Below are 25758 nucleotides of genomic sequence, written 5' to 3' on the forward strand. Positions count from 1 at the left end.
GACAGGCCCAGCAACCCAAGTTTGATCTGAAGCCACCCATTCCTGACAGGAGCGAAAGATAATTGGGAAAGTGTTTCTAATTACCGGTCAGTTTTGACCAATGATATGGTTCTCATACAATACGATACGATCCAAACGATGATCCATCCTCTACTGCTACCCAGCCTGTGCCCCACCAGAAATGCACGGCTCTACTTGACGGCGTCGCTTTCGCGGCCCTTTCCTCGCGAACGAATGAATATGAGCGGCTCTTGGGAGCTTGGACGTTGATGGAGCGGTTTTGGCACGTACCACCGATACTGAACCAGCCGGGTCTCAATTATACGCACTTGTTAATGGTGTTTATCGATGTGCCGTTTGGTTGGCGGCCAGCGGCCTCGTGTGATTCACGTTCCGGCGACTAAATTATTGTTGCCGCGACGATAATGCAGGCCATTGTGTGTGACTTGTGAGGCCCGTCCATCGCGTCCAGACTCCGAGCAGAGCAGATCCGATCGCGGTGCCGTCTCTCGCCGTCGCGTGCGAGATCCGACCAGCTCCTTGCGACGAAAACGATGCCGTGAGGCAGACGAGTCGGTGGTGCCTGCGGACTCCGGCTCACTACTAGCTACCGGAATAATTAGCAATGCGATTAGTGCCTCCCGGTTGACGAGACGGGAAACGTGCTCTGCTAATCAAGCGAGCGAACGACAGGGATGGCTTCGTCTGGGGAGCGTCCGGCCGTGACGCTACGCTAGTGGGATGGGATCGGCTTGTGGTCACTGGTCAGACGGTGTGCTCCGACACCGAGCCTCCGAGTTAGGCCGTGGCATTGAACTCGAGGGCTCTTTGTGGCACCCGCGCCTTCGCCGTGGAGGGCGCGCGCGCGCTTCAAAGCAAAAGGCGACGCGACAGGGACCCCTCGACCCCTCCTCGGCACACAGAGAGAAAAAGCCCAGTGAGGCGTGCATCGGACTCGCACTGAGATGACGGAGGAAAAGGCCCGTCCAGAGCAAGCGAGCACGTAGCCGGACGTGGATTTGCGGCGGCACCAGACCGGCTCGCCGGGCGGCGAGGTTGCTTAGCCCGGTGCGCAAAGGGAGCGCACCAAAAGCAACGGCCAGCGGCGCCCCGTGTCTGGAAACGGTGGTGCGTACGTGCTGCCACTGCGTTTCGTGGTTAAGTGCCCAGCACTGCAGCAGACCAACGCGTTTCTACTGTCTAGGCAATCACAAATTCACAATGCCAGAACGGTGCCTGGATTTGGATTGGTTGGTGGTTGCACGGCTGACAGCTGTACTGGCTACTTTGTTTGGATTGGAGGTGTACTTGGCTGCTTCCGTAGGTGTGAGCTGTGACCTGCCTGGGATCACAAGACTACAAGAGGAGGCGGGAGCTGATGCTACTTGTTCCAGAACAGCTACTCCTGTAGATGTCTTATAGTAGAAGAAGAAGAAAAAAATCCCTTTCATGGTAATGATGTTTGGACAGTACTATTCTGATAGATTGAGATCGACTTCGGGACAGCTGAATAATGGTTTTTGAGTTGAAGTGTTTATTAATAGCCCACTATACGACCCTTTTCTTGAACAAGTAAAGAATTGATCGTGATATCTATCAATAGTTGTTGGGGTCAAGTTCAATCATTTCTCAGAAATGTCCACTGAACTGGTGGGGAAAAGAAGGAAATAAATAAAGGTAGGGAGGAGGAAAATGAGTGGAAGAGCAAGTAGTGGTTTAACATAATCCCAACCAAGAATAAATTTCTATTTCTTCTCCTTTTTTGCTTCCCTTCAGCTTTCGCGACGCAATCAAGTTTTAATCAGCGGACAAGTCATTTCAGAGGGCGATACCCAATTCCTATCTTCAGTTCCGTAGCTGTCAACGACAGTGTTAATTTCGTTTTAGCGTCCTCCATTTGTCGGTTGTCATGTAGTGATAGTGTGGTACAGCAATTCCCAACAAAATTCCTTTAGCAGGTTAGCACTTGCTGAATGTCAAATTTTTCACAAATCACCTTGAACTTGTAGTAGTATATTAGTGAATGACAGAAGGCACCCACGAATTATACATACATAGCGATTTTTTTTATAGACGCAATATAAAACAAATACATTTTGGTGTATGCATATATGCGTCATCCTTGTAATAATCGAAAAAAGTATTAAATTGGTTACGCGAACAGAGTTCCGCAAAAGGTAAATTTTCGTGGCGCATTTGATGTCCCATCCGAAGGTTGGTCTATCCAGAAACCCATGTGCTGCTTGTATCAGAATCACAATTTGATCGCCACGCGATTCCTTTGCTAGCTTTTCTTAATGCTTTCCCTCCCGCGGACATCGGATCCTGCCTGATTCCTCAAGTGGCCTGGCCTGGGCCAACGGAGTAGTAAGGACTACTACTTGAGGCGGAGGGGTTGCGTTGCGTCGTGCATCGAGCATGCGTGCTCATCGAGACAGGGAGACGGGATCGCACAAAAATATTCATGCTTATCTGCGCTAAGAACCGTTCCCCTCGCTGCGCTGGATAAGTTCTTGCTCTCAACTTGATTGTATCCTCTTTCCCTGGTGACCTTGGATTTCATGCTTCCGACAAAGGGTTAATGATGATTCGCCGATCGGCTAAGCACGCCGCGTTCACCGGCACTTCAGCCTGCCGTGCCCCGTGCCGCGCCGTGTTGCCGTGTTCCCCATCTCGAGCCAGTCTCACAAAAAACTTGGCAGGACCGCCCGCGGCCTTGCGAGTTCCGGCTGTGTTCGACTCAAGACCCGCAGCGCAGACGTCACACGGAGCAAGGGGAACGGAGGAGCTGACCATGTGAGGAACAGCGGCAGGCGGCAGCAGGAGAAATGACTTGCTGATGCTTTGACGGATGGCGGCTGACGCGGCGCCGCAAGCCCGCAAGGGTACGAGATTCCCAGACCAGACGCGAGGCGCGAGACGGCATCTCGGATCAAACGCCCCCGCGAGCGGCGCGGCCACTGATCCGTCAGAAAAGATGTCGCCGTACCGACCAGTTGCACGTATCTTATCCGCCGGCAAATCATGTTCTGATGCGGCGGCGGGCGGCGGCTTCTCTCGGGCCAAGAACCCGCCGTCCTCCTCACAGTCGCTGCAGGCTCCGCGCCACGCCGTCACACCGGCCACCGGGTGCGACCGCATTGTATCCGGACGAACAAGAACAGGTGAGAGATTCTGGGCTCGTGATGCGCCCTGGCCGGGGCTGATCCATTCCTGTGATCTTGTAGCTGCCGCGGTACGGTCAGTATGGCGCATCCGTCATCTATGGTCTTGTTTAGTTGGCCAAATTGGGAGGTGAATTATTGTTCAAATATTGACTAATTAGGCTCAAAAGATTCGTCTCGCAAAGAACAACAAAACTGTGCAATTAGTTTTTAATTTCGTCTACATTTAGTACTCCATGCATGTACCGTAAGTTTGATGTGATAGGGATTCTTCTTTTTGCATAATGTCAAAGTTGGGAGTTGGGAGGTTTGCGGTCTTGCCCCTATGTCAGCGCCCAAATCACGCAACTCTGTGGCGTGTCCTTGTTTCCTCTTTGCGGTCTTGCCTGCTCTGCTTTGTATGACAGCCGGACAGCTCTGAGCCTCTGAATCCAGTGCAGTACAGCGCGTTCAAGAAGCCAACAGCCAAGGAGTGGGACAAAGTTTTTTCAACCAACATTTTTACTTCCTCCGTTCCGTTTCAAATTATAGGTCGTTTTAGCTTTTTTATTCACTAGTCCATCAACCCGTGCTCCCGCACGGGCTAATATTTTTAAAAGCTATTGTATTTAAAAATTATTTAGAAATTAAACTCTAGCTAATAATCAAAATTGTTTAATTACTACTCTCTTATTTTTCAATACTTCAACATAATACTTATATAGATATGTACCTATCTTTATCCAGTTGTGATTGATTTCGAATTAATAATTACTCTATATACTTTTTCATCCATATTCATACTTTTTCTATTTTGTATCACACCTCCAATCCTCCATACATTACGTTTAGCATACAAATCAATATTTATCATTGATTCCTCATATACTTGTATAAATGGTCTAAATGGTGGCACTCATCATGTGTATATACTTTAAATTAGTATTTTTATATTAACAATGACATAAATAGGTAATTTAGAATCATATATTACTTTATTTTTTGACATTTCTGTATGATGCACATGAAGATAATTAGATTAAGATTTAGGTGTTTACTTTAGGTTATTTTTAATAACGATATTCGTGGGTAACATAAATAAAATTTTTAATAACATTTTAAGTTATGCTTTATAATGATGTGTATTACTAAATTGGATGAATATTATGGGGTTACTTTAGATTATTTTTTATAATAGCTGAGCTCGATAATTTAGATATAGATTTAGAGCTCATTTTTGAATATTTTCACAATGACAGTGGTGGGTAACTTTTTAGAAAATATAATAGATCAATGGCTATGATTATTAGAGTTTACATGATTGGTGTTTGATATTTTTTAATTTTTATGAGAATTTGTCTCTTTTTTTCTAACTTGTCTTGTGGTTAGAAAATATAATATATCTCTTTTTTCTAGCTTGTCTAGTGGGAACTAATGCAGAGTCTCCAATGGAACAAAATAAGACTACATTGCTAAAAAACTATTACCATAAGCTACCTCTCGTTTGTTAAATATTCAAACATAATACTTATGTAGATATATACTTAATATCTTTATCTAATTATGATAGATTTTAGTTAGTAATTACTCTATAATATTTTCATCCACATTGATAATCTTTAACTTTTCACTTTGCATCACAGGTATGCGCTTGAATTTGTTTAATGAACCCTAATTTTGAGATACAATTTTAGCATAGAAATTTATATTCTCATCACTTTATATCCTTATAAATGGTGACACACATCATACGTAAAGACCTTGATTATTATATCGTATACCAATAGTGTAAGATATAGACGATTTAAAATCATATATTGTTGTATATTTTTAATTAAGGTTATTTGATTAAAACGTAGGGTTACCTCATGTTATTTTTAATAATAGCATGTGTGGGTAATATAGATGCAAATTTAATGGGTTACTTTAAGTAATAGTGGTAGGCAATTCAGTTGCAAATTAGGGGGTTATTTTAAATATTGTTTATAATGGCATAAGTGGGTAATTTTGATGAAGATTAAGGGGTTACTTTAGTTTATTTTATATAATGGCAGAGGTGGGTAATTTATATATAGATTTAGGGGGTTACTTTAGGCTATTTTCATAATGGCGTAGGTGGGTAATTTTTTTTAAAACATAATAGATCCAATGTATATGATGATTTGAATCTATCAATTGATGGTTGGATGTCTTGCTTTTTTGTGAGAATTTGTAGGATTTCTCTCTTTTTCTAGGGTGTCCACCTAGGAATCCTAGGTGGCTTCACCTGGAGGCTTTAAAAGGATCCTCCAATTAGTAATAGTAAGATAGACATTATTATGCATCTAGATCTAAACATATCTAGGTGCATAGTAAAAATTATGCACCTAGAAATACTAAAACGATCTACAATTCGGGACGGATGGAGTAGTATATTGCAAATGAACTAAGGAGCATTCATGATTAAGAAAATCGAGATGGTCAAGTTCTAGCGAACAGTTGAGCATCTACATAGCTCGCTTTTAGTGGGACTTATCTAAAAGAATTCAATTGCACTATTTAAGGAAAAAAATCGCAAATGTTTTGTACCTAGTCATATTTGCATCATGGTTTTCCTCCCTACCAACTGCTCAAGATGCTTGGCATCTTACACATAGATATCTTTAATTGCTTATTTCATTTAGTCGAACAACTGCTGCTGATTGGCTGCAGACACACCGTTCAGATGGCATCACTATCACATTTCTTGCCTCTTGTTCCGGTACCATTTCTTTATACTTTTCTCAATGAAGAATAGAAACGACTGACCATCCATTAAATCCATAGTGCAGTCGAAGTGGTAACTAATGTAAGATACTATGAGCCGTTAATCCATTATGATTTGCAGATACCCCCAAAAATAATATTTTGGATTGTTTCTACTTTCTACTACCCACGCTGATTCTGTTCACCTCCTGTTCTTTTCAATGTGCCTCACGCTCATAATAAAAATATTACGATTCATCTTCACATCTTTCAGGTTTCATATACCAGTGAGATAACCTTCAACTTCGGCACTTGAGGGAGCCATCAACTGCTCAGTCACAAGAAGTAGCTGATCACCAAAAAACATATAACTTCCATGGCCCTAGTACGCACGCCTTTCTTGGCCACACTAAACGAGACAGGGTCCTAAAATAGGAATCGCTACAATATATGTTCCTGAATTTTTGTTCTTCTTCGGTCGAAGCTTTCAACAATCAATCAGGCATCCGATTCCAGCTTGCTGCTGCTTCTCCACGCAAGTAACGCGAAGCTCGCCCCAATCTCCCAATAACACGGTCAACTGAATGAAACCGAGATTTCAGTCACCTGACACGTAGGAAATCCGCTCAATTTCCAATTGCCTTTATGGAGTTTACGTGGTTTCCTATTCTCAGTCATGTTCCGGTCTGTACAAACAACGAGCCAGAGATGCACGAAGCGCGACAGGTGAACATTCCCGCAGCAAACGGCCCATTAAGAAATTTCCCGCGTCAATTTAAAATCCTCACGTTCACTTGGCATACCCCAACGACCTGGGGACTGGGAAACGCATCATCACCATCACTTCGTCAGTACAAGAACAGAGGAGGCGATGTCCGGACCTCTGGCGTGGGGAGCTCTCTGCTTCCTTGCCGTCTCGACCGTCCTGTGCACCGTCGATCTCCGTTCCGATGCCACCAGGTCCGCCGCCGTGCTCTCCCTCGACGACTACGAGGAGGATAGCGACGACGGCTCACCCTCCTTCTCCTTCACCTTCCCGGAGACGCGGCCGCGCGGGCTGGTGTTCGGGTTTTACGACGAGACGTGCCCGGACGCCGAGGAGATCGTGTCGTCCACGGTGCGGGGGCTCTACCACACGGACCCCAACGTCGCTGCCGCTCTCGTCCGCCTCTTCTTCCACGACTGCTTCATCCACGTACGTACAGACACAAACCCCGTGCCCGGCCTCCTCATGTCGCCGTATTTTAGTTGCCTGCGACGCTCACGCGCGCACATGCCGAGATGCCGTCCTCTCCTGGATGACGCGCGTGCAGGGCTGCGACGCCTCGGTGCTCCTGGACCGCGTCGGCGGCCGCAAGTCGGAGCGGGACGCCGCCCCGAACCAGTCGCTGCGAGGCTTCGGCGCCGTCGATGCCATCAAGCGGAGGGTGGAGGCGGCGTGCCCCGGGACCGTCTCCTGCGCGGACATCCTGGCCCTCGCCGCGCGGGACAGCCTCGTCCTGGTGGGCGGGCCTACCTACCCGGTGCTCACCGGCCGCCGCGACAGCGCCCAGAGCTCCTACTACGACGTGGGCGGAAACATCCCGGGGCCGAACGCCACCTACGCCATGACGCTCGACGCGTTCGCGCGCCGCGGCTTCACCGAGCGCGAGACCGTCGCGCTCTTAGGTCCGTCTGCGCGCGCCCTCTGTCTGCCGATTTGAGGCCTCCGAAGTAGCCTGACGCCTTTTCACGCTTCTTGGCGCGCGCGCTCCCGCAGGAGCGCACAGCATCGGGAAGGTGCGGTGCAGGTTCTTCACGGACAGGATCTATAACTTCGCCGGGACGGGCGTGCCGGACGACTCCATCGACCCGGACATGGTGGGCGAGATGCGCGCGGTGTGCGGCGGCGACGGCGCGGCGCCGATGGAGATGGGGTACTACAGGCAGGGCCGGGAGGTGGGGTTCGGCGCGCACTACTACGCGAAGCTGCTGGAGGGGCGGGGCATCCTGCGCGCGGACCAGCAGCTCACGGCAGGGAGCACCGTGCGGTGGGTGCGCGTGTACGCGTCCGGGGCGCGCGGCGAGGAGGTGTTCCGCGAGGACTTCGCGCACGCCATGGTTAAGCTGTCGGCGCTCGCGCCGCTCACCGGGTTGGACGGACAGGTGCGGATCAGCTGCTCCAAGCCCGTCGAGGACAACTGAACCGTAACTGTGGGGGTTGTGTTTATGCATGCCATGTAGTATGTGCTGGTAATTGACTATTGTCACATGCGCATTTTGTGAACAATAGCACTAACCATTGTAAAGGTTACTATGAACCAATGTTTTCAAGTCGTCCTTATCGAACCCGAGGCGACTTGGCAAAATCCCGATTAGTCAGCCGATTAGTCCCGATTAATCACGATTAATCGTCCGATCAGGGATTTATCGGTGCCATAGCGACTAGGTTCGATAACACGATTTCATAACATTGCTATGAACAGTAATCGTTCTAACTGTTGCATTCCAACTTTCTACAGAAAACCAAAATATTTTCCATTTCTAATTTTGTTTTTTTTAAAAGGAACTTTTTCCGTTTCAAAGAAAATGTCATTGTCGTTTAAAAAAAGCGGAACTTTTGAACATTTTTTTAACGGAGCAAGAGCAGTTTGTTGGGTTGACGAGCTGGCTAAGCTCAGTTCTGTTCAGCTTGAATCGCGGGTTGGGCTTGGGCCAAGCCTTTTTTAGATTGTTTTTTTTTAAACATTTTTTAGATTGTGTCTATTCGATTCAGCTCGCAGTATCTGGCTGACCTGACGAGATGATCATGCGGGTTGCTGTTTTGCGCATTGCGAATTTCACATCCCATCCCATTTTACCTGCACGCCATATCGTGATATGAGAGTTGAGGCACAGACGCGCAGTAGTCTTTTACCAACGGGCAACGGCCAAGACAGGTGGTTAATGCCATTGGATGAATGTGTATATACTCCATATCTCATGACGAAACATATATACATGGTGATACGCCTAGCGGAGGACAATTGTACTTGTATCTCGCTCCATATGCTTTCCTGTCTGAGTCCACTCTCCAGGATACTCCTGGAGTCCAGAGGTAACAAGGAGGCGCACGTACGCCTGATGAAACAATGGATCGCTCATCTTTTGAGGCTCTCTACCTAGCCAGAGGCCCAGAGCAGCAACAGCCCATGACTTTGGTTGGTGTAGAGGAAACGGACAAGCGTATTTCAGCAGCATGACTTGGCTATTCGAGTTTTCTTTCCCTTTCTCTATAGCGTATTTATTGCGCCTTGCATAGCGCTGTGCACCACGGGCCCACGGCACGGCAGTAGTGCAGGCTTCTGTGCAATCTCTTCTCAGCAGTACTACATCCCGATGGTTCCAATCGATTGCATCTTTGCGCTCGCAACGCAATGCCAATGCTGCCAGCTTTGGAGGCAGAGTTTCTTCATCCCTCTAGAATTGGAGTGGACGCTCGTGGACACTCTAGCTCCTTCACAATTGATCGCAAGTCCCAAGTTAGCAGGAGTGCAGGAGAGCTAGTCCTATTTCTGGCGAGCCCACCCCATATTTCAAGCTGCACCGCAGCCTCAACGAACCAGTGAACCCAACCACAGCCAGCCAACCACCACCGAGGCCACTGGCCACCCAACGGCGAAGGCATGCAGCTAGCAGAGCGGCGACGCAGCACCCCAATTCAACCCCGGAATCCGGAAAACCAGGGCGCAGGGGCGACCCCGGCGGGTCGAGTTCGAAACAGCCGGGCCATTTGTCCCGGCGCCCGCAGGGAATCCCGATGCGCGGGGAGGAGGGGAATCGCAAACGCATGCCATGCCAGCCCGCGCCTCCCACCCGGCGCTTGCCACCTCGCGCCCGCGCGGTTGGCCGCGCCCCCGCGGCCTCGCCCCGCGACGAGGGGGCGCTGCCTCTCCCCCACCTGCACCCATTTCAGAGCCCGCCCGCCACTTGTCACCGCGCGCCCCCCGCCTCCGCGTCTCCGCCCGCCCGCCCCATCCGGCTATAAAAGCCCCGCCCTCCCCAACCCTAGGCGCCGACGCCGCCGCCGCCGCCACCGCCGCTGCCTCCTCCTCCTCCTTCCACCATAGCCTTCTTCTTCCCCGCCGGTTCCACCGGCATGGCCGGCATCAGCAAGCGTCGAACCTCCCCGGTCTCCAGCTCCTCCTCCTCCGGCGACGGCATGCCGCGGCGGATCACCCGGAAGCCAAGGTCCGCCCGCCGCGGGCCCCGCGGCGCCATCAGGAGGCCTCCGGCGCCTCGACCTGTGAGTGCCTCGGAATTCACGGTCTCCTCCATCCTGCTGCTGTGCGGGTATTTATGCATCATCGTGCGCGAGGCGATTTTGGGCCGTCGTGGTGCGGTGGGCTGGAGGCCCAGAGGGGAGGAAACTGGCAATCCGGCCGGAATTCAGAATTTTCGTAGGCGATTTTGGGGTCTGATCCGTACGACTGCTGATCGGATTAGCGGATCGTTGTTTTCTAGCAGCTGCTTGCAGGTTTTGTCTGAATTCCACGATCAATTTGGGGGATCTAGTGTACGGATGTGTGCCTGACTACCATGGCGTAGGTGTGATCAATTGGCGGATGTATGCTGTAGATGTTGGCGTTAATGGTAGGCTGAGGAATGCGCCTTGTGGTGAAGCATACTATCTGTCGATTTCGTTATAGTGACACCTCATTCCAGTGTTGTTTGTGGGTAAGAAATGGCGAATTACCTATGTTTTGGGTCGATCGGAGATTCGGAGTAGTACAATTTTGGCATTGTGCAGTTTGACCACGTGCTGTCACACGTGGCACAAGGTTAGAAGATGGCATATATGTAGATATCATATTGCTGTTTCAGGGCGATAGTAGCGTCATCGCGAGTGCACAACTTGCTTGTTACTGTGTGCATTGTCTGTACATGTGTGTTCTTATATATTTGTGTGCCGCAGCCCAAAATTGGTAGGAATTGGCTGTACCAGTGTGAATCGTTGGTTGACGCTGAGCCACTGACACTAGCCAGAAGTTACACAAGTGATTGAATTGATGCAAAGTGACTGATATTTGTCATGGACCACTGTTCTGATTGGCAGCACTGGGCCACCATATATGGTATAAATTAAAGAGTGGCTCATTGGGCCCTGGTATTCTTGTCCCTCAGTGGTCTTGTAACCTTCCATTTAAGCAAAGATAATAGATCTCTCCATAGAAAGTGCTGCCTTTGTTCTCCATGTTTTGATATGTATTAACCATTTTTTTTAAAAAAAATAAATGTACTAACCATTCTGATAGTGGGAAATCTCCTCTTTCATGTGAGAGCGTGAGCCTTCTGCTGTGTTCCTGAAAAGGATTAGAAGACATGGGATTGGAGCTATGTTCAAATTAGCAGAAATTTATGTTTTATGGTACAATTTATTTACTGCTGATGAGTGGCATGACTCTGCTATGACGTGAACAGTAGTAGAATACTTGTATAATGCTTGTCTACTATGTGGTCATTTGGAAATGTTATTAATCTGATTATCTGTATTGGAAGGTAGATCGGTGAACTTGTTTGCGAATACAGAATAGCTCTTCCTATGTAAGAACTGTTGTTTTTTGCCCCAGTCTTTTTTTCCAATTATTGGTCTCTGAATGCATCTATCTTTGATGCAGGTAAATGAGCTGGACTTGAATACGGCTGCTCTTGATCCAGATGTAAGGTTTATACAGACATTTAGAGTAAATATTCCTTTTCAGAAAGAAAGCGTTAACAGATTAGAGCCCACTCTTCTGGGTTAATAGATTCTGCAATGTTTGTTTAGCACTATGCTACTGGATTGAGAGTTCTTCTGCAGAAGGAGCTCCGAAATAGCGATGTAAGCCAGCTTGGGAGAATTGTTCTTCCAAAGGTCAGTTATCAATGCAATCAATTTTCTCTTCAGAGTTTCCCAATTCCACTTATTTCATACACACTTTCCTCTCTAATGATTGATATTTGTTACTCATGAATGAATTCCACAGAAGGAGGCAGAGTCTTACCTCCCCACTCTAATATCGAAGGATGGAAGAAGTTTATGTATGTATGATCTGCTAAATGCACAACTGTGGACCTTCAAGTACAGGTGAGATCTTGTAAATTATTTGGCTCTAATGCATGTTACATTGAGTGCACTGAATCCTTCACTTTGCTAAAATTAATTAAGAAGAATAAAATGTTATGCTGCCAAGCAACTTACAGAACAATTTGTGGACATAAAATTAATGAGAAGCAACACATACTAATTCTTTTCATACTTTGTTCCTGATGTTATCTTAGCTTGAGTTGAATACTATCAAAATTGAGTAAGTTTATCTGGAAGAGGAAATTGCAGATAAGTTGTGGGCTTGTGGCGATCGGCTGATCTTGTGCCAGTATTCTTTTTTAGGGGAAATCATTAGAACTACGTCCTATGATCCCCTGAGATGAGTAATGTTTAAACTATAATCCTTTTTCAGAAAACTCCTCTATATCAATACACGACGGCAGTAATGCCGGCCATTTAAAAAAAAATCATTTCTAGAAATGTTACTATTTACAAGCAAACTGATTTTTTTTATTGTGATGCGGATTCTTCCTGTGAATAGGAAGAAATGTGGTTTCATTCTGCTGTTATTATTATTAAGGTTCTGCTTATCAACTAGAGTGATAGATTACAATTGTTCGTGCAGATATTGGCCCAACAATAAAAGCAGGATGTATGTACTTGAAAATACGGGTGAGTACTTTCCTTTGTATTATAAATTGGAAAAGTAAACTTTCACAAGTTCTCACCTACAATTAGTCAACTTCTATGAATGTTTTGTGTAAAAGGTTGTGCCATTAGGTTCATGTTTCAAGGTGTTTTTATTGTGATGTTGATTTTATAGAAATTGGCAATATGCTGAAAGAGAAATTAAAAGTTAAAGTCTAAGTACGTTCGAAAACTTTTTTCATATAAAATAAGCTTTACAATAATGGATGGTGAGGGTATTATTTTAGGCCAATGCTCTTACATTTTCTACACCTCTTTAAACATACCAGGAGATTATGTAAAAGCTCATGATCTTCGGCAAGGAGACTTCATTGTGATATACAAAGATGACGGGAACGACCGCTTTGTACTCACTTTTCCTCATCAGGATTTAACGAACTTGCACATTTTTCGACATTCTGTCAATAGTTGCTTATGGTGTGCTGTATTTTGTGAAGGTGATAGGAGCAAAGAAGGCGGGGTATGAACAGACTGCCACTGTTCCACAAATCCATCAGCATATGCATCTCTCTGCCACATTGCCAGCACCACAAGTATTCCACGACTATGCAGCCCCTGTTGCACCAGAAGCTGATATGCTCGCAATTGTGCCCCAAGCCGACGAGATATTCGACGGGATACTGAACTCCCTGCCAGAGATACCAGTAGCCAACATGAGGTACTCCGACTTCTTTGACCCGTTTGGTGACTCCATGGACATGGCAAATCCCCTGGGCCCCAACCACTCCGTCAACCTGGCTACGCATTTCCATGACGAGAAGACTGGGAGCTCCTCGTTTCCCTACCCAAAGTCTGGGCCTCTGATGTGAGATCCAGGCAGAAAATCTGCTGATGGATCAGGCAATCCCCTGCATGGAGCTCAGAAATCTTCTCGTTGACGCCCATCGCTGTACATCCAAATAATCGGTGTCCTCATTTTGTATGTTGTAGAATATGATTGACCATCGCCTGCTGTTTATGTGTAAAAGGGTAACTCTGCAAAACTGAAAGTTGCATCAGATGCAACGCTGCGACGATCGAGGTTCTGGTGTTTCTTCCACCTCGTGAACGTGTGCAGGTACATAAACGAAAGACACCCTGTGCATTTACCTTCGCTAAGAGCCTGGTGTAGTTGGTTTGAGCAACTTCCACGTGGTTGGGCAGGCCCTCATCTGGGCGTCATGGATGCCAAGTTGCCAACCCTTTTTGTGTTCGTCTAAACGATACTTCCGGAACTGGTTCTTTGCATTGGCTGGAAAACACCTCTCTGATGTGCTGCGCCAGGTCAGGCTTCTCTGAAAGCTCAACGGATTGATCCATGGATTGTTCTGATCACTGAAGACTAGTCACCAAAGCACAGGTGCGCCCATTCCTGAGCCCTGAGCAGATTAGCCACCGTTCCAGTTTGACATCAAAAGAGGCTCAGATGTAGCAGTTCGACTGATGTGTCATTTTCATCACCAAAAAAGGAACGATGTAACCAATTGTGACTGTGCATAGCAGCTTGAGGTAGAAAAATCTGTTGCTCGATATTGAGACCATCATATCTCGGTCGAAGGTCACGGCAAACATGTGCGTGCAAAACGAATGTGGACCGTAATGTGGCCACGTCCAAATGACACAGATTGGTAACGACTTGACCAAGAACACCTGAGCAAGCTCGCCAGTCGCCACCATGACCACATACACTGGGGACGAGCTCGGCACGTACGTAGTTTGGCCGGCACGTACAGGATGCAGGAGCTCGCAAAGAAAGTCGATGTCGTCGTCCTGTTTGGCTTGTGACCCCGAACGAACACGTGTGGAGACGCTGACCCATGGGTCAATACCGCAAAGATGCAGGAAAGGCCGGGAGCAAGGAGCAGAGCTGATGTTGGGTTCTGAAATGCTCTGAGCTGCATTAGTGTTGTTTTTGTTTTGGTTCGGTTTCCTACGGCCTCTATAGTCTCTATTGTGTCTCGTTGTGTTTCTCTTTCCTGATGTACCCGTTATCAGATGCGTGTATAGAACTGATTCGCAATAACCCTGGTCCTGATGTCATGCTAATTGGACTGGCCGGGGCAAGGCCCTTGAGCTAAAAAAAAAGTACAGCGCGTTACTTCTGCTAACATATGCAACCAAATCGAGTTGTTATAAAGGCATTCACATGTGATTGCATGTTCTTGATTTTTGAGCTGGGTCTTGTTACCTGAGGTAAGAGGTCTAATGAGAGTGTAGACCTTTAATTTTCTTTTAAAAAGTAAAGCAATTCAAAGGGCAACAAAAAAAAACTCGCTGCACCAGTTGATTTTGGATCTGTATGCATGGAAAGAAAATAGGAAAGTCACGCGTGCTGCCCTTTTTTCTTATGAAAATGACACGTTGTTCAAACCGTTAAAAAGGAAAACGGCTTCATCCAAGAAGCCTCCCTTAAGCATCGAGACAATAAAGAAAACGGAAACGCTATGGTCGGGGCGTCCGGACGGTCGGACGCTTCCCACCGCTCCGTTCCTTATCTGTTTCTACCGTTTTTTTCTTCCCCATCCCTTTTCTTCTTCAACCTTCCATCCCGACGTATTCCTCATCCATCCCGACGGCGGCACGCTCCCCAACCCCGGCAGGCTCGTCCCGCACCCCGGTGGCCTCGTCCCCCACCCCGACGGCGGTGCGCTCCCCCACTGCGGCTCCTCCTCGTCCACCCCGACAGCGGTGCGCTCCTCCACTCCGGGAACCTCGTCCCCCACCCTAACGGCGCCCCTCCCCCCACTCCGGCGTCCTCAACCAACCGGGAGCGCCCAACACCCCCGGACCCGGTAGCCCTCTCCCCGACCCCGGCGAGATCCGAGCGGGGAAGGATCGGGCGGCGGCCATGTTGCAATAGGTATCTCACAATATTGCAGTAGGGATTCTTGATGTTGCAAGTGCTATAAATGCGCACGGGTGTTGCGGATGAACGTATCGTTTGATGTTGCACGATTGATTTTCTGAGATGTTTCGATGTTGCAATAGTTGGCTTTTGTTGTTTTATCTGTCATTTTTCATGTTGCAATATTTCTTCCCATACGGGCTCAACCCCAACTCAACATATGATGATTTTTTTTGGAAATGTTGCATGAAACATGTGTTCAATATTGCAGTGGGAATTTTTTCTCACGAATATTATGTTTACATTGAGCTATTTTTTCGCATCTTTTTCATGTTGCAACCATAGATTTTCGATGTTGCAGCTATTTTATTTGATGTTGCAACGGAATATCGGATAATTAGTGGTATTTAATATGGTACTACTGTAGCCATCAGATTTAAAACGGATGGTGACGCATGCGTCCGATGGGAGTTGTTCCCGCCGGACGTCCGGGTGCTAGCAAGCCTTAAAAGAAAAAGTTACTTTACTGCCTTCTCCCTCCACCCCCAAGCATTTGTTTCTGAATTCTACACAGCTAAGACTTCATTTTGCCAAATATTTTTTCAAATGGCTTCAGTTCACTAAAATAATTTGTTTTTCAATTGAAGTCAAAGCCAGAGTCATGTTACAAGGAGTCAGAGTCCTAACAAACATACCCGTAGTTTATATCTTTGACACGTCAAAATATCTTGAAAAGCTGTCGCAGTTTGGTGCATCATTGTACCCGGAAAAAAAACTGTAAGAAGCTGTAGTCGCAGATATTTGGTGCGTTTACCCTCTTGGTCGAAAAAGCTCGTTGCTCGTTGCAATGGGCGAAGGCCGATTCAACACGGATGAAGCGGACACGTACCTTGGTGAAAAGAAAAGATGGATCGACATGTGTCAACATGCTGACCCATCAGGTCGCCCATTGCAAAATCGATGGGATTTGGGAATGGGCACAAGATGCACGAAAGGGATCATGCCATTCCCTCGCAATTGAAAAGAAGAGGATCGTGTCGCTGCCATCGTCATTCTCACGGTGCTTTCGTAACAAACGAACCTCAGTTGCTCAGAGGAAGTACGTTAAGGCAGACAGGCACGGTGCGATCAGATAATCCTTCACCCCCCAATACCAACTTTAACACTATGCAAAAAGAAGATTCCCCATCACATCAAATTTGCAGTACATGCATGGAGTCCTAAATGTAAACGAAATCAAAAACTAATTGCACAGTTTTGTTGTACTTTACGAGACGAATCTTTTGAGCCTAATTAGTCAATGTTTGGATAATAATTCACAAATACAAACGAAATGCTACAGTGTTGCTATAGTAATTTTGACGTCCAAAGTTGGGCAACTAAACAAGACCCTATGCGATTCTCATGGCCCGAGATACGACCTGGTCACCTGGCCAGTGGCCAAGCGCCTGGCGGCTGCCTAGCCCGAGAGCGTCCGGTTCCTATCGCCGCCCGCGGGAGGGACGAGCCCTCGTTATGGACTGATGGCGCCAGCGCGCTTGCGCTTGCCAAGTCAAGCGCGGGAACAAAGTCACCAGGAAATTGAATCGGAAACACCACGCCACCACGGAAAGAACAGGTACCACAACTGTGACGCTTCTCTTCTCTAGACTCGGACGCGGGACACATGGCCTCTCTAGGTCGTTTGTGTGTTCTTCTTTGGTTGGGTTCCCGGGGACCGGGGGCAATGATATAATACCCCGGGGATCAAAGGCTAAGAAAATGTCATGAGGTTCTCGTATAGTTCACGTAAGTAGAACCTTGATGGATATTTCTATGACATTCTCCGACTAACTTGTAAAGCGGCTTAAAATCTCAACACTCTTGAAAAGTGCAAATTTCTATGACTTTAGTTTGAGGCAAGTGCAAATTTATTTTAAAAATCACAATCATAGAATTTTGTAGTAAGTTGTGCACCATATTACTTTTTACCGCACGGTCGCACGCTCGCAGCCCTTAAAAAAATTGTAGGACTAGAATTGAAAACTGTGGTTGGGTCCTGTGTGCCTACATTGTTTGTCTACGACCTTGATGTAAGCAATGATAAGAAGAAAACTAGTCAAATCTGACGCCGTGCATCTTTCGGGTGCACGGCAGCACCAGAAGGTTCCGAAGCACTGGATTTGCTCTATGTCCATCGACGCTGAAAAACGTCATGACGAAATGATGGACCAAACTTCGTCACACAAAACGCAGTACGTACCAGGTGTGCGTACGGGTGGTAAAGGACCCTCTAATTTACTCTATTAAAGATCTGAGTTTAAATATTATATACAGACAGGTTTAAGCATTACCAATGGATGTGCGTGCGTGCGTGCGTGCGTGCGGTGTGCTGATTTCCAAGAGAGTCGCTGTTCGACGCGCCGCACCCGATCCGCTGCTCGCCTTGGCTTCCTTCCGCTCCCCGCTCTCCTCCGCCGCGCATCGCCGCATCCGCTCTCCCGCGCCCGAATACGCGACAGCGGCCTCCCGGCCCACTCACGAGCTCGCGGCCGCGTCTACCTGGTGCGCCGTACACGTTCGCGTCCCCCCTCAAAACCGGACCCCACCTCCTCGTGTACACTTGTCCCCTCCCCCCTTCTCTCGCACGCTTGGTGCATTCGGGGGGTCGGCCGTTGGAGCAGTTCGCCAGGCCGCCGCGATGGCGACGGCGTGCCCGGCGGGACGCGCCGGTGGGGCAGCCGAGGCCCGCGGCGCTGCGGGGGACGCCGCCGGGAGGGGCGGCAGCAGGCGGAGGAGCGTGTACCTGACGGAGTGCGTGCCGGTGTGGGGCTGCGCCACGACCCGCGGCCGCCGCGCGGGGATGGAGGACGCGTGCGCCGCTGTGCCCCGCTTCGCCGACGTGCCGGTGCGGATGCTCGCGGGTGCGCGGGAGCTGGACGCGCTCGGGATCGGCGTCGACGCCGCCGCCGCCCTGCAGCTGCCCATGCACCTCTTCGGCGTGTACGACGGGCACGGCGGATCCGAGGTCGGGCTCCGCCGTTCCTAACTCCAACGAAAAAGCCAACACATCAACCTTTCGATCCATCACCCACCAGTCGTCATGCGTGCTCCGGCGTTGTCCGCGCAGATGGCCAACTACTGCGGGGACAGGATCCACGTCGTGCTGAGGGAGGTGCTGAGCAGAGCCGCGACAGGGTTGGAGGAATTGGGGGAGCTGGACATCACGGAGCACTGGGACAAGGTTTTTGGTGATTGTTTCCAGAAGGTAGACGACGAGGTGTCGGGGGAAGCGAGCAGGTTCTGCGGTGGCGTCAGCGAGGTCCGGCGCAAGCCTGTTGCGGCTGCCAACGTCGGCTCCACTGCTGTTGTGGCGGTCGTCTGCTCTTCTCATGTCATAATTGCGAACTGCGGGGATTCACGCGTGGTGCTCTGCCGCGGGAAGGAGCCCATGGTTCTGTCCATGGATCACAAAGTACATTCGACACCAACTATTGAGTTAGACTGCATCTAGTAATGGTGAATTGCGTCTTACATGCTTTTTGTTGTTTGAGCCTGATAGGAAAGATGAGTGCGCGAGGATTGAGGCCGCAGGAGGGAAGGTCATCAACTGGAATGGTCATCGAGTCTCTGGTATACTTGCTATGTCACGGTCAATCGGTAAGTCAGTTGCGTCCTGTATGCCCAATGGCTCTGGAAGTTTTGACAATGGCTAATACTGGTTATCAGTTGTATTTGTTGACACATCTGGCTCCACTGAAACACTTCCATTATCATAACTTTGGCTGTTTCTCTTCAGTTCAACCATGGAAATTAAGTTGTTCTCTTCAGTTCAACCAATTTCTCTGTGAACGGGATAACATTTGTCTACCATCCATTACTAACATCAACTGGATATTTCCATCGCCATGCAGGGCACCGATATGTAAAACCATTTCTCATTCCAAAGCCAGAAGAGTTATTGGAACCTCTGCTGCTAGTCTACAGCCGTTGCAAGGCAACTTTTCTTCTGTAGTTTTAAATAATTGTATCTGTATATCCTTATAGGTGTAATTCCAATGAATGGGGTGGTCGGTTGTCTATCCCTCTGTAATTTCGGGCGGTTCAGTATTGTGATTTGCATCAGTTTCAGAACAGCCTTGTGAATGTAGTGGTCTTTTGTACAGTAGTAGAGCCTTGTACAGCAGTGAGCAGTGGGATTGTCACTGAAACTTGCTTGTGTACCACAGTACCACTAGATTTGCTTCCTAGTACTGATGTGTGCTTTCCCCCTATCATCAGGTCAACTTCATTTTTTTCTTTTGAAAAAGTCTACTTTATTACCTTCGCCTATCCACTTTGTCCATCTAACCTCCTCAACAAAATTTAGGCTCGATTTATTCCCCCAAACTATTCAGTTGGTCCAATTTACCCCTAACGAGATTTGTCCTTTTTATTTCTCTGCATACAAGCTGAATTTTTAATTCATATTTTTAAATAGATAGAGAGCATGATGACTTATATTAGAAATATGTTAAGCATTATTTATGATTATTTTCATAGGTTAGGAATATTTAATATGGAATTGATCCTAGGAATAAAAAATACGTGAAAGTAATCATGAAAAATTGCCAATGTATTTTTCTAATATAGAGGATCATGTTATAAGTCACTTGAGGGGAGTAAATCAAGCCTAAATTTTGGTCCGAGGGTTAAGCGGACAAAGTGAATAGATGAGGATAGTAAAATAGATTTTCCCCCTTCTTTTTCCAGAGGGGAGATCAAACAACTTTGCTTGAATTGTGATTAAAGCCCGAATTCAGCATGGGTGTCAAGGTTGCACAGGGTGCAGTCTTCTCCTGCATAACGTGTGATAGACTTGTGAATAATTTGTTCTCACAATCACGGTGTCTAGCAGACTCTGGATCTGGGAGCTGCTCTGTTGTGTGGATACAATACAAAGATTAATGTTCTCCAAAAACATGAGCAGGACAAAGATTAACTGCCATCGACAATGATTTCAAATTCCACTACAAGTGATTCGTGCTGGATGTTGTATTTTGTACGATCGTGGAAACCAGTCGATCGCCCCGAAGCTTGCAACAGAGACGTTGTTCCTGTTGCGATCAGCACGCAACAGAAATACCGAAATAATGCGTGTTGGTCGGCACACAAATCTCGTACTACAAATGTGTGTTAACACAAACGCTGTAAGCCTGTAAAGCTCCCAAGCAGCCTGGGCCCTGGGGCTAGAGATAAATTTCCACAAAATTAAGAAAATTTGTGGATCTGGCCCCGGCCCGTCATTCGCAGCACACCAAGGCCTTCTCCTCTCACAGTTGCCCAAAGCTTAAGCCCAATAGCGCGCCCCACAAACCCCCAAACCCTCTTCTTCCCCCATCCTCTCCTTCCAGCCGGCGGTAACCCAAGCAACCAACCCTAATCTTGACGGCGAACGACTACGCCGCATCCTCCTGCTCCCGTTCCTCGAGGCCCCCACCAAACTCTAGCCCCTCTTCGGTCCAGCCATGGCGTCGGATGACGAAGCGAACGCTGCGGCGGTGGCGGCGGAGGAGGATGCGGAGGCGGCGGAGGGGAAGACCTGGCGGCGGAAGGGGAAGCACGACAAGCCCAAGCCGTGGGACGAGGACCCCAACATCGACCACTGGAAGATCGAGAAGTTCGACCCGTCCTGGAACGAGGGCGGCATGCTCGAAGTCAGCTCCTTCTCCACCCTCTTCCCCCAGTACCGAGGCAAGCACTAGCACCCCATCCTGTTGTCGTCCCGCCTCCCGCTATTCCTTCGGAATGAAATGCGAACTCGTTCTGATTGGCACGCATTTTGAATTTATTGGAGGAGAATTAGTGAGATTTTGCTCGTTTGGGTGCAGAGAAGTACCTGCAGGAGTCGTGGCCGATCGTGAAGGGCGCATTGAAGGAGCACGGCATCTCGTGCGAGCTTAATTTGGTACGTGATGAGCCCTTTTTTTTCTGATTGTATTGGGTGGCTTGATCATTATGTGGTATTTGATTGATTGGAGACCTGTTTTGGCTCTTGCTGTGTGTGTAGGTGGAGGGATCCATGACTGTTTCGACCACCAGGAAGACCAGGGACCCCTTCATTATTATAAAGGCCAGAGAACTGATAAAGCTATTGTCCAGGAGCGTCCCTGCACCTCAGGTACGACTCCTTGTGTATTCAGGTGTCGAAATCTGTGTATTATGCGCAGAGATTGTTGTTCAGCTTTTGTAATTGTGTTGAGTTCCTTGCTTATCTGATCAGGTTTGAGTTTAGTTTGCTATCTCCTTGGAGTATACTAGTATAGTATGTCATTTACACGTTGCATGATCTACTACTGCATGCTGATTGGGTTTTGAGAATTCATTTGTTTGGGGTAACTGTATGGAACTTAATTTGATATTGCTCATACATATTTGCAGGCGATCAAAATTCTCGATGATGAGATGAACTGTGACATTATAAAGATTGGTGGCCTTGTAAGAAATAAGGTAAGCCTCTTTTTCATCATTCAATTTCAAGTCTATATCTCTTCGAAATGTTAGCCTTAATCAACTCAGTGTCATGAGGTGTTTCTCTGTGTGCTATGAAATATTGCTCTGTGGGAACAATGTAAAGACCGTTCTTGTAATAAAGTTAAATGGACTTATCTGACGAGAAAACTAAATAACTTTTTGAACCATCATAACATGGTCAACTACATTTTGTTGTTGCCCGATTACTTGATTTATCACATGCCATTTGTTGTTTTGCAAGGTGTTATTGACATTCAATGTGGTATTTTTTTGTTTTATTCATTTTGTAATGACACTACATAGTTGGTAATATCTTGGATAAAAACAATGTTTGGCCATCCATTCCTTCTATAGTGCTACATTTCTCATGTTTGCTAGACTCATGCTTTCTATCAATCATCAGAGCTATTCCTCTACCTGTGAATTTTCTGTTCTGTACATGTAATAAAAATGGGCAAACCTTTCTGCTAGTTATCTGCATGATACTTACTCTGCTGCCTTCATAGAATTTCTCGAATATAAGCTTAGCATATTTCATAATGTTTCTTTTGTTTGCGTTATTTTATTATTTTAAATTATCATTCTGTTACTTGTAACAATCATTGCAACGGGAGTGACCTTGTGATAATATGCTAAATATAATTAGAGATTTAGTGTCCTTGCTCACAATTTGTTGGTCCTATTGAACTAAATTCCAGTAATGTTCTCTACAGGAACGTTTTGTTAAAAGGAGAGAACGCCTTTTAGGCCCTAATTTATCTACGCTGAAGGTATAAATTGTTCTCATTCCTATGGGTACCTCCTTTAATGTCAAACTCAGAATAATTATAAGTATTTTTTGTTGCTTACACATGGTTTCATGTTCTACAGGCCATTGAGATTTTGACTGGCTGCTACATCTTAGTGCAGGTTTTCATATTTTATTACCATATGTCTACATTCTAAATTTCCTCTCATTGACACAATTTGTTGATGTTATTTGTTGCTGCTGTTGCCATTCCCAATGAAAAGGGAAACACAGTTGCAGCCATGGGTTCCTATAAGGGAAGGGGACTGAAACAAGTTAGAAGGATTGTAGAGGATTGCATAAAGAATGTAAAGCATCCAGTGTACCACATCAAGGTGACAGGTTTTACCCTTTCTAGATGTCATTTTGTAGGGATGTTCACAGGAAAATGATTTTTGTTGTTTATTGGTTACTATTAAACTATATAGGAACTCCTAATCAAACGCGAGCTAGCCAAAAATCCTGCTCTAGCCACTGAAAGCTGGGATAGGTTTCTCCCCAAGTTCAAGAAGTAAGTGACTCGCATCATAGTTCTGTTAGAGGTTCAATATCAGATATACATGTGTCTCATTCCTTGTTACCATTTTATCTTTTAGGAAGAATGTCAAGCAGAAGAAGCCTCAAACTAAGGAGAAGAAACCATACACACCCTTCCGCCACCTCAACAGCCTAGCAAGGTAAAACAAGTGATTTTTCTTTTTCATCAAATTCAACCTTCATGGCCAGTGTACTAGTGATGATTAGTGCTGAGCGGTCCTGTCCTACAGCTTATGCTTATGTTAGCTGTCCATGCGCACATAAAATTATGTCAATGCCATTTTCTTTACAAGATTAGTGCTATTCCTAGTATGCTACTAGGATTTGGAGTGAACCAGTTCCTTGTTTCTGATGTATTTTGTGGTTTAAGTTGTAGTTGAACGCGCTTCATATGTTTTTATGTTCTCATGTTGCATATTGTGCTCTTGACTGGTTTATTGTTCTGGATCTGTAGATTGATGAGGAGCTTATGACTGGTGAGTATTTCATGAGTGAGAAAAAGAAATCAGAAAAGAAATGGCAAGAGAAGCTGGAGAAGCAATCAGGGAAAGCTGAAGAAAACAAAAGAAAGAGAGAGGCTGCATTTGTTCCTCCGAAGGTTATAGAATATTTATCCTGTTTAAAAATATTGTTTTGATGATCCCTCTCTTGCATTGATGATTAAAACACACCTTATGATTTGTTGCAGGAGAACACCACAGGTCCATCTGAATCTGACAAGACTGCCAATGACAACAGTGGGATAGGTGATTTAGCGAAGTCATTAAAGGTACATTGCCACTGTTATTTATTCTTGTAGTATACTAATGACTCTTATCTTAAATTGTTCGGGAGTATTGAGATTTTTTTTTCAATTATTATGGTCACTTATTTTGAGTTTATATTTGCAGAAAAAAGCTAAGGAATTCAGAAAGAACGAGGCTCAGGAGAATGTCAGAGTGGAATCGTATCTCGCAAGTAATGAAGAATCATGCCCAAAAAAGGAGAAATCAACCAAGTCCAAGTAGCCACAGCCTGAATGTATCATGACATTGACAACTGAGAGTGATTACACGAGCCATCCCTACAATTAGTTCATTCATGCCTTTGTGGCTTTAGAGTGACAAGAGTTGCAATTGAAGATGATGGGACAAAAATTAAAACCTTCTGAAGGTCTGTTCTTGATGCAATCGTTGCTCTGCACGGTTTGTTGGTATGTTCACGGGTATCTGTTATGAGACAACAGATAAGGAACAGAAGCAGTCGGAGTCATTCTGTCTTGTCGCTGAGCCTGATTGGGTTGTTGCCAAAAGTTTGGCATGCCAAAGTTTTGGCTAGCTAAAAGTTGGGCAAGCAACTTGCCAATATTTTGGTAAGATAAATGAAAGAGGTTGGCAAATTTTGAAACTCAACCACCGGTCTCTGAAGGCAAAAGTGATATTTGACACAATTTACTTTTTACATTCATTTGATTTTTCATCTTTTCTATAAATAATTATACAAATAGATAAATACACAAGTTAAGCTTAAAGTAGTTGTGGTGTTGGATCTAAGATGCTTATTTAACTTTACCAAACTAATTAATTAAATAAATATTGCTGGTCAGTGGCGTCATATGTTTAAAAATGGTCATATATTTAAGAATATATTTAAGAACGGAGTTTCATGCCATATAATTGGGATGTTAGTGTGTGCGCCTACTGTTTGAACCATTGGTTATCATTTCTTCAGCATCTGCAGCGCTGCCAGCCAGCCGCTCGCGGGCGTCCGTTTAAATGGCTGCACAAAGGTGCCCACTGGTGATGGAGAATAAACGGACAGCCAGGATTTAGGTAACGCGTTGAGTTTTCTCTTCGCTTGCACTTCTCTGCCGGACCGACTTTTGCTCCTATCAAAACCAATTCCAAAAATGGACCCTTAGCTTGGTGCCATCCACGCTGACATCAAGCTTACACATCTCGGCGCCAGCCATCCTGGCGCCAAGGTCCATGCGGAGCTGCTGGCGCGGATGCCGACGTGGCGGGTTATGCAGTAAGGGCCGTCGAGAATCAAGGAGTCGATGGTGATGCAAGGAACACGATTTAGACAGGTTCGGGCCGCTAGATCGCGTAATACCCTATGTCCTGTAAGTTGTTTGTATTGATCTTAGATGAACTGGAGTTGTTCTTTGAGGGGGTCCCTACACACCCTTATATACTCGGGAGGGCAGGGTTACAAGTCTAAATCCTAGTCGGGTACAATTACAGAGTTCTACTCGGTGTGGTCCGAGTAGTTTCTATATGCACACTTAACTAGTTCGAGTGGGATACGCCTGTTGTTGCGTAGCCCCCTTGTCTTGATCGTGTCCGAGTACGTCCTTTAGTGGGCCGTTCGGGGCCTACTCGTGGGCCTGGGGTGCATGCCCGACATACATTACAAGTCCTACTTTACTCAGTAGAGTGGTTTCCTTTTGACCCGACTAGTATTCGGGAGTCCATGAAGCCTACGCACCCTGCAGAGTAGTCTTCATGTCCGAGTA

At 46.5% G+C, this 25758-nt stretch overlaps 4 protein-coding genes across 5 annotated transcripts; all 4 read left to right on the forward strand.

Moving 5' to 3' along the window:
• Window positions 1-6738: 6738 nt before the first annotated feature.
• On the forward strand, window positions 6739-8214 carry LOC101753695 (putative Peroxidase 48). Its single transcript, XM_004969676.1, has 3 exons — window positions 6739-7062; window positions 7181-7535; window positions 7627-8214. Exons 1-3 carry the CDS (start codon window positions 6739-6741, stop codon window positions 8049-8051), a joined length of 1104 nt encoding a protein of 367 aa, XP_004969733.1. The 3' UTR covers window positions 8052-8214.
• Window positions 8215-9984: 1770 nt separating this feature from the next.
• On the forward strand, window positions 9985-13521 carry LOC101754102 (B3 domain-containing protein LFL1). Its single transcript, XM_004969677.2, has 7 exons — window positions 9985-10131; window positions 11504-11545; window positions 11653-11739; window positions 11852-11952; window positions 12539-12585; window positions 12891-12967; window positions 13059-13521. Exons 1-7 carry the CDS (start codon window positions 9985-9987, stop codon window positions 13428-13430), a joined length of 873 nt encoding a protein of 290 aa, XP_004969734.1. The 3' UTR covers window positions 13431-13521.
• Window positions 13522-17958: 4437 nt separating this feature from the next.
• LOC101783265 (probable protein phosphatase 2C 50) lies at window positions 17959-19674 on the forward strand. Of its 2 annotated transcripts, XR_002677704.1 has the most exons (4): window positions 17959-18452; window positions 18555-18899; window positions 18987-19084; window positions 19339-19674. XR_002677704.1 is itself a non-coding variant. In XM_022826556.1 (3 exons), the coding sequence occupies exons 1-3, from the start codon at window positions 18126-18128 to the stop codon at window positions 18993-18995; spliced, it is 681 nt and encodes a 226-aa protein (XP_022682291.1). In that variant the 5' UTR covers window positions 17959-18125; the 3' UTR covers window positions 18996-19674. The 2 variants fall into 2 exon arrangements, 1 of the variants encoding a protein (XP_022682291.1); XM_022826556.1 differs by having other exon boundaries at window positions 18987-19674.
• Window positions 19675-20769: 1095 nt separating this feature from the next.
• Window positions 20770-24652, forward strand: LOC101754497 (KRR1 small subunit processome component). Its single transcript, XM_004969678.3, is given in 13 exon segments — window positions 20770-21157; window positions 21295-21371; window positions 21474-21584; window positions 21845-21913; window positions 22651-22707; window positions 22808-22846; window positions 22949-23059; window positions 23153-23235; window positions 23321-23373; window positions 23376-23401; window positions 23716-23859; window positions 23950-24030; window positions 24152-24652. Coding segments are annotated over 13 exon segments (1194 nt in total). The 5' UTR covers window positions 20770-20931; the 3' UTR covers window positions 24269-24652.
• The last annotated feature ends 1106 nt before the right edge of the window (window positions 24653-25758 follow it).

Source organism: Setaria italica, chromosome V (genome assembly GCF_000263155.2).
Source record: "Setaria italica strain Yugu1 chromosome V, Setaria_italica_v2.0, whole genome shotgun sequence".
NCBI classification, from domain to species: domain Eukaryota; kingdom Viridiplantae; phylum Streptophyta; class Magnoliopsida; order Poales; family Poaceae; genus Setaria; species Setaria italica.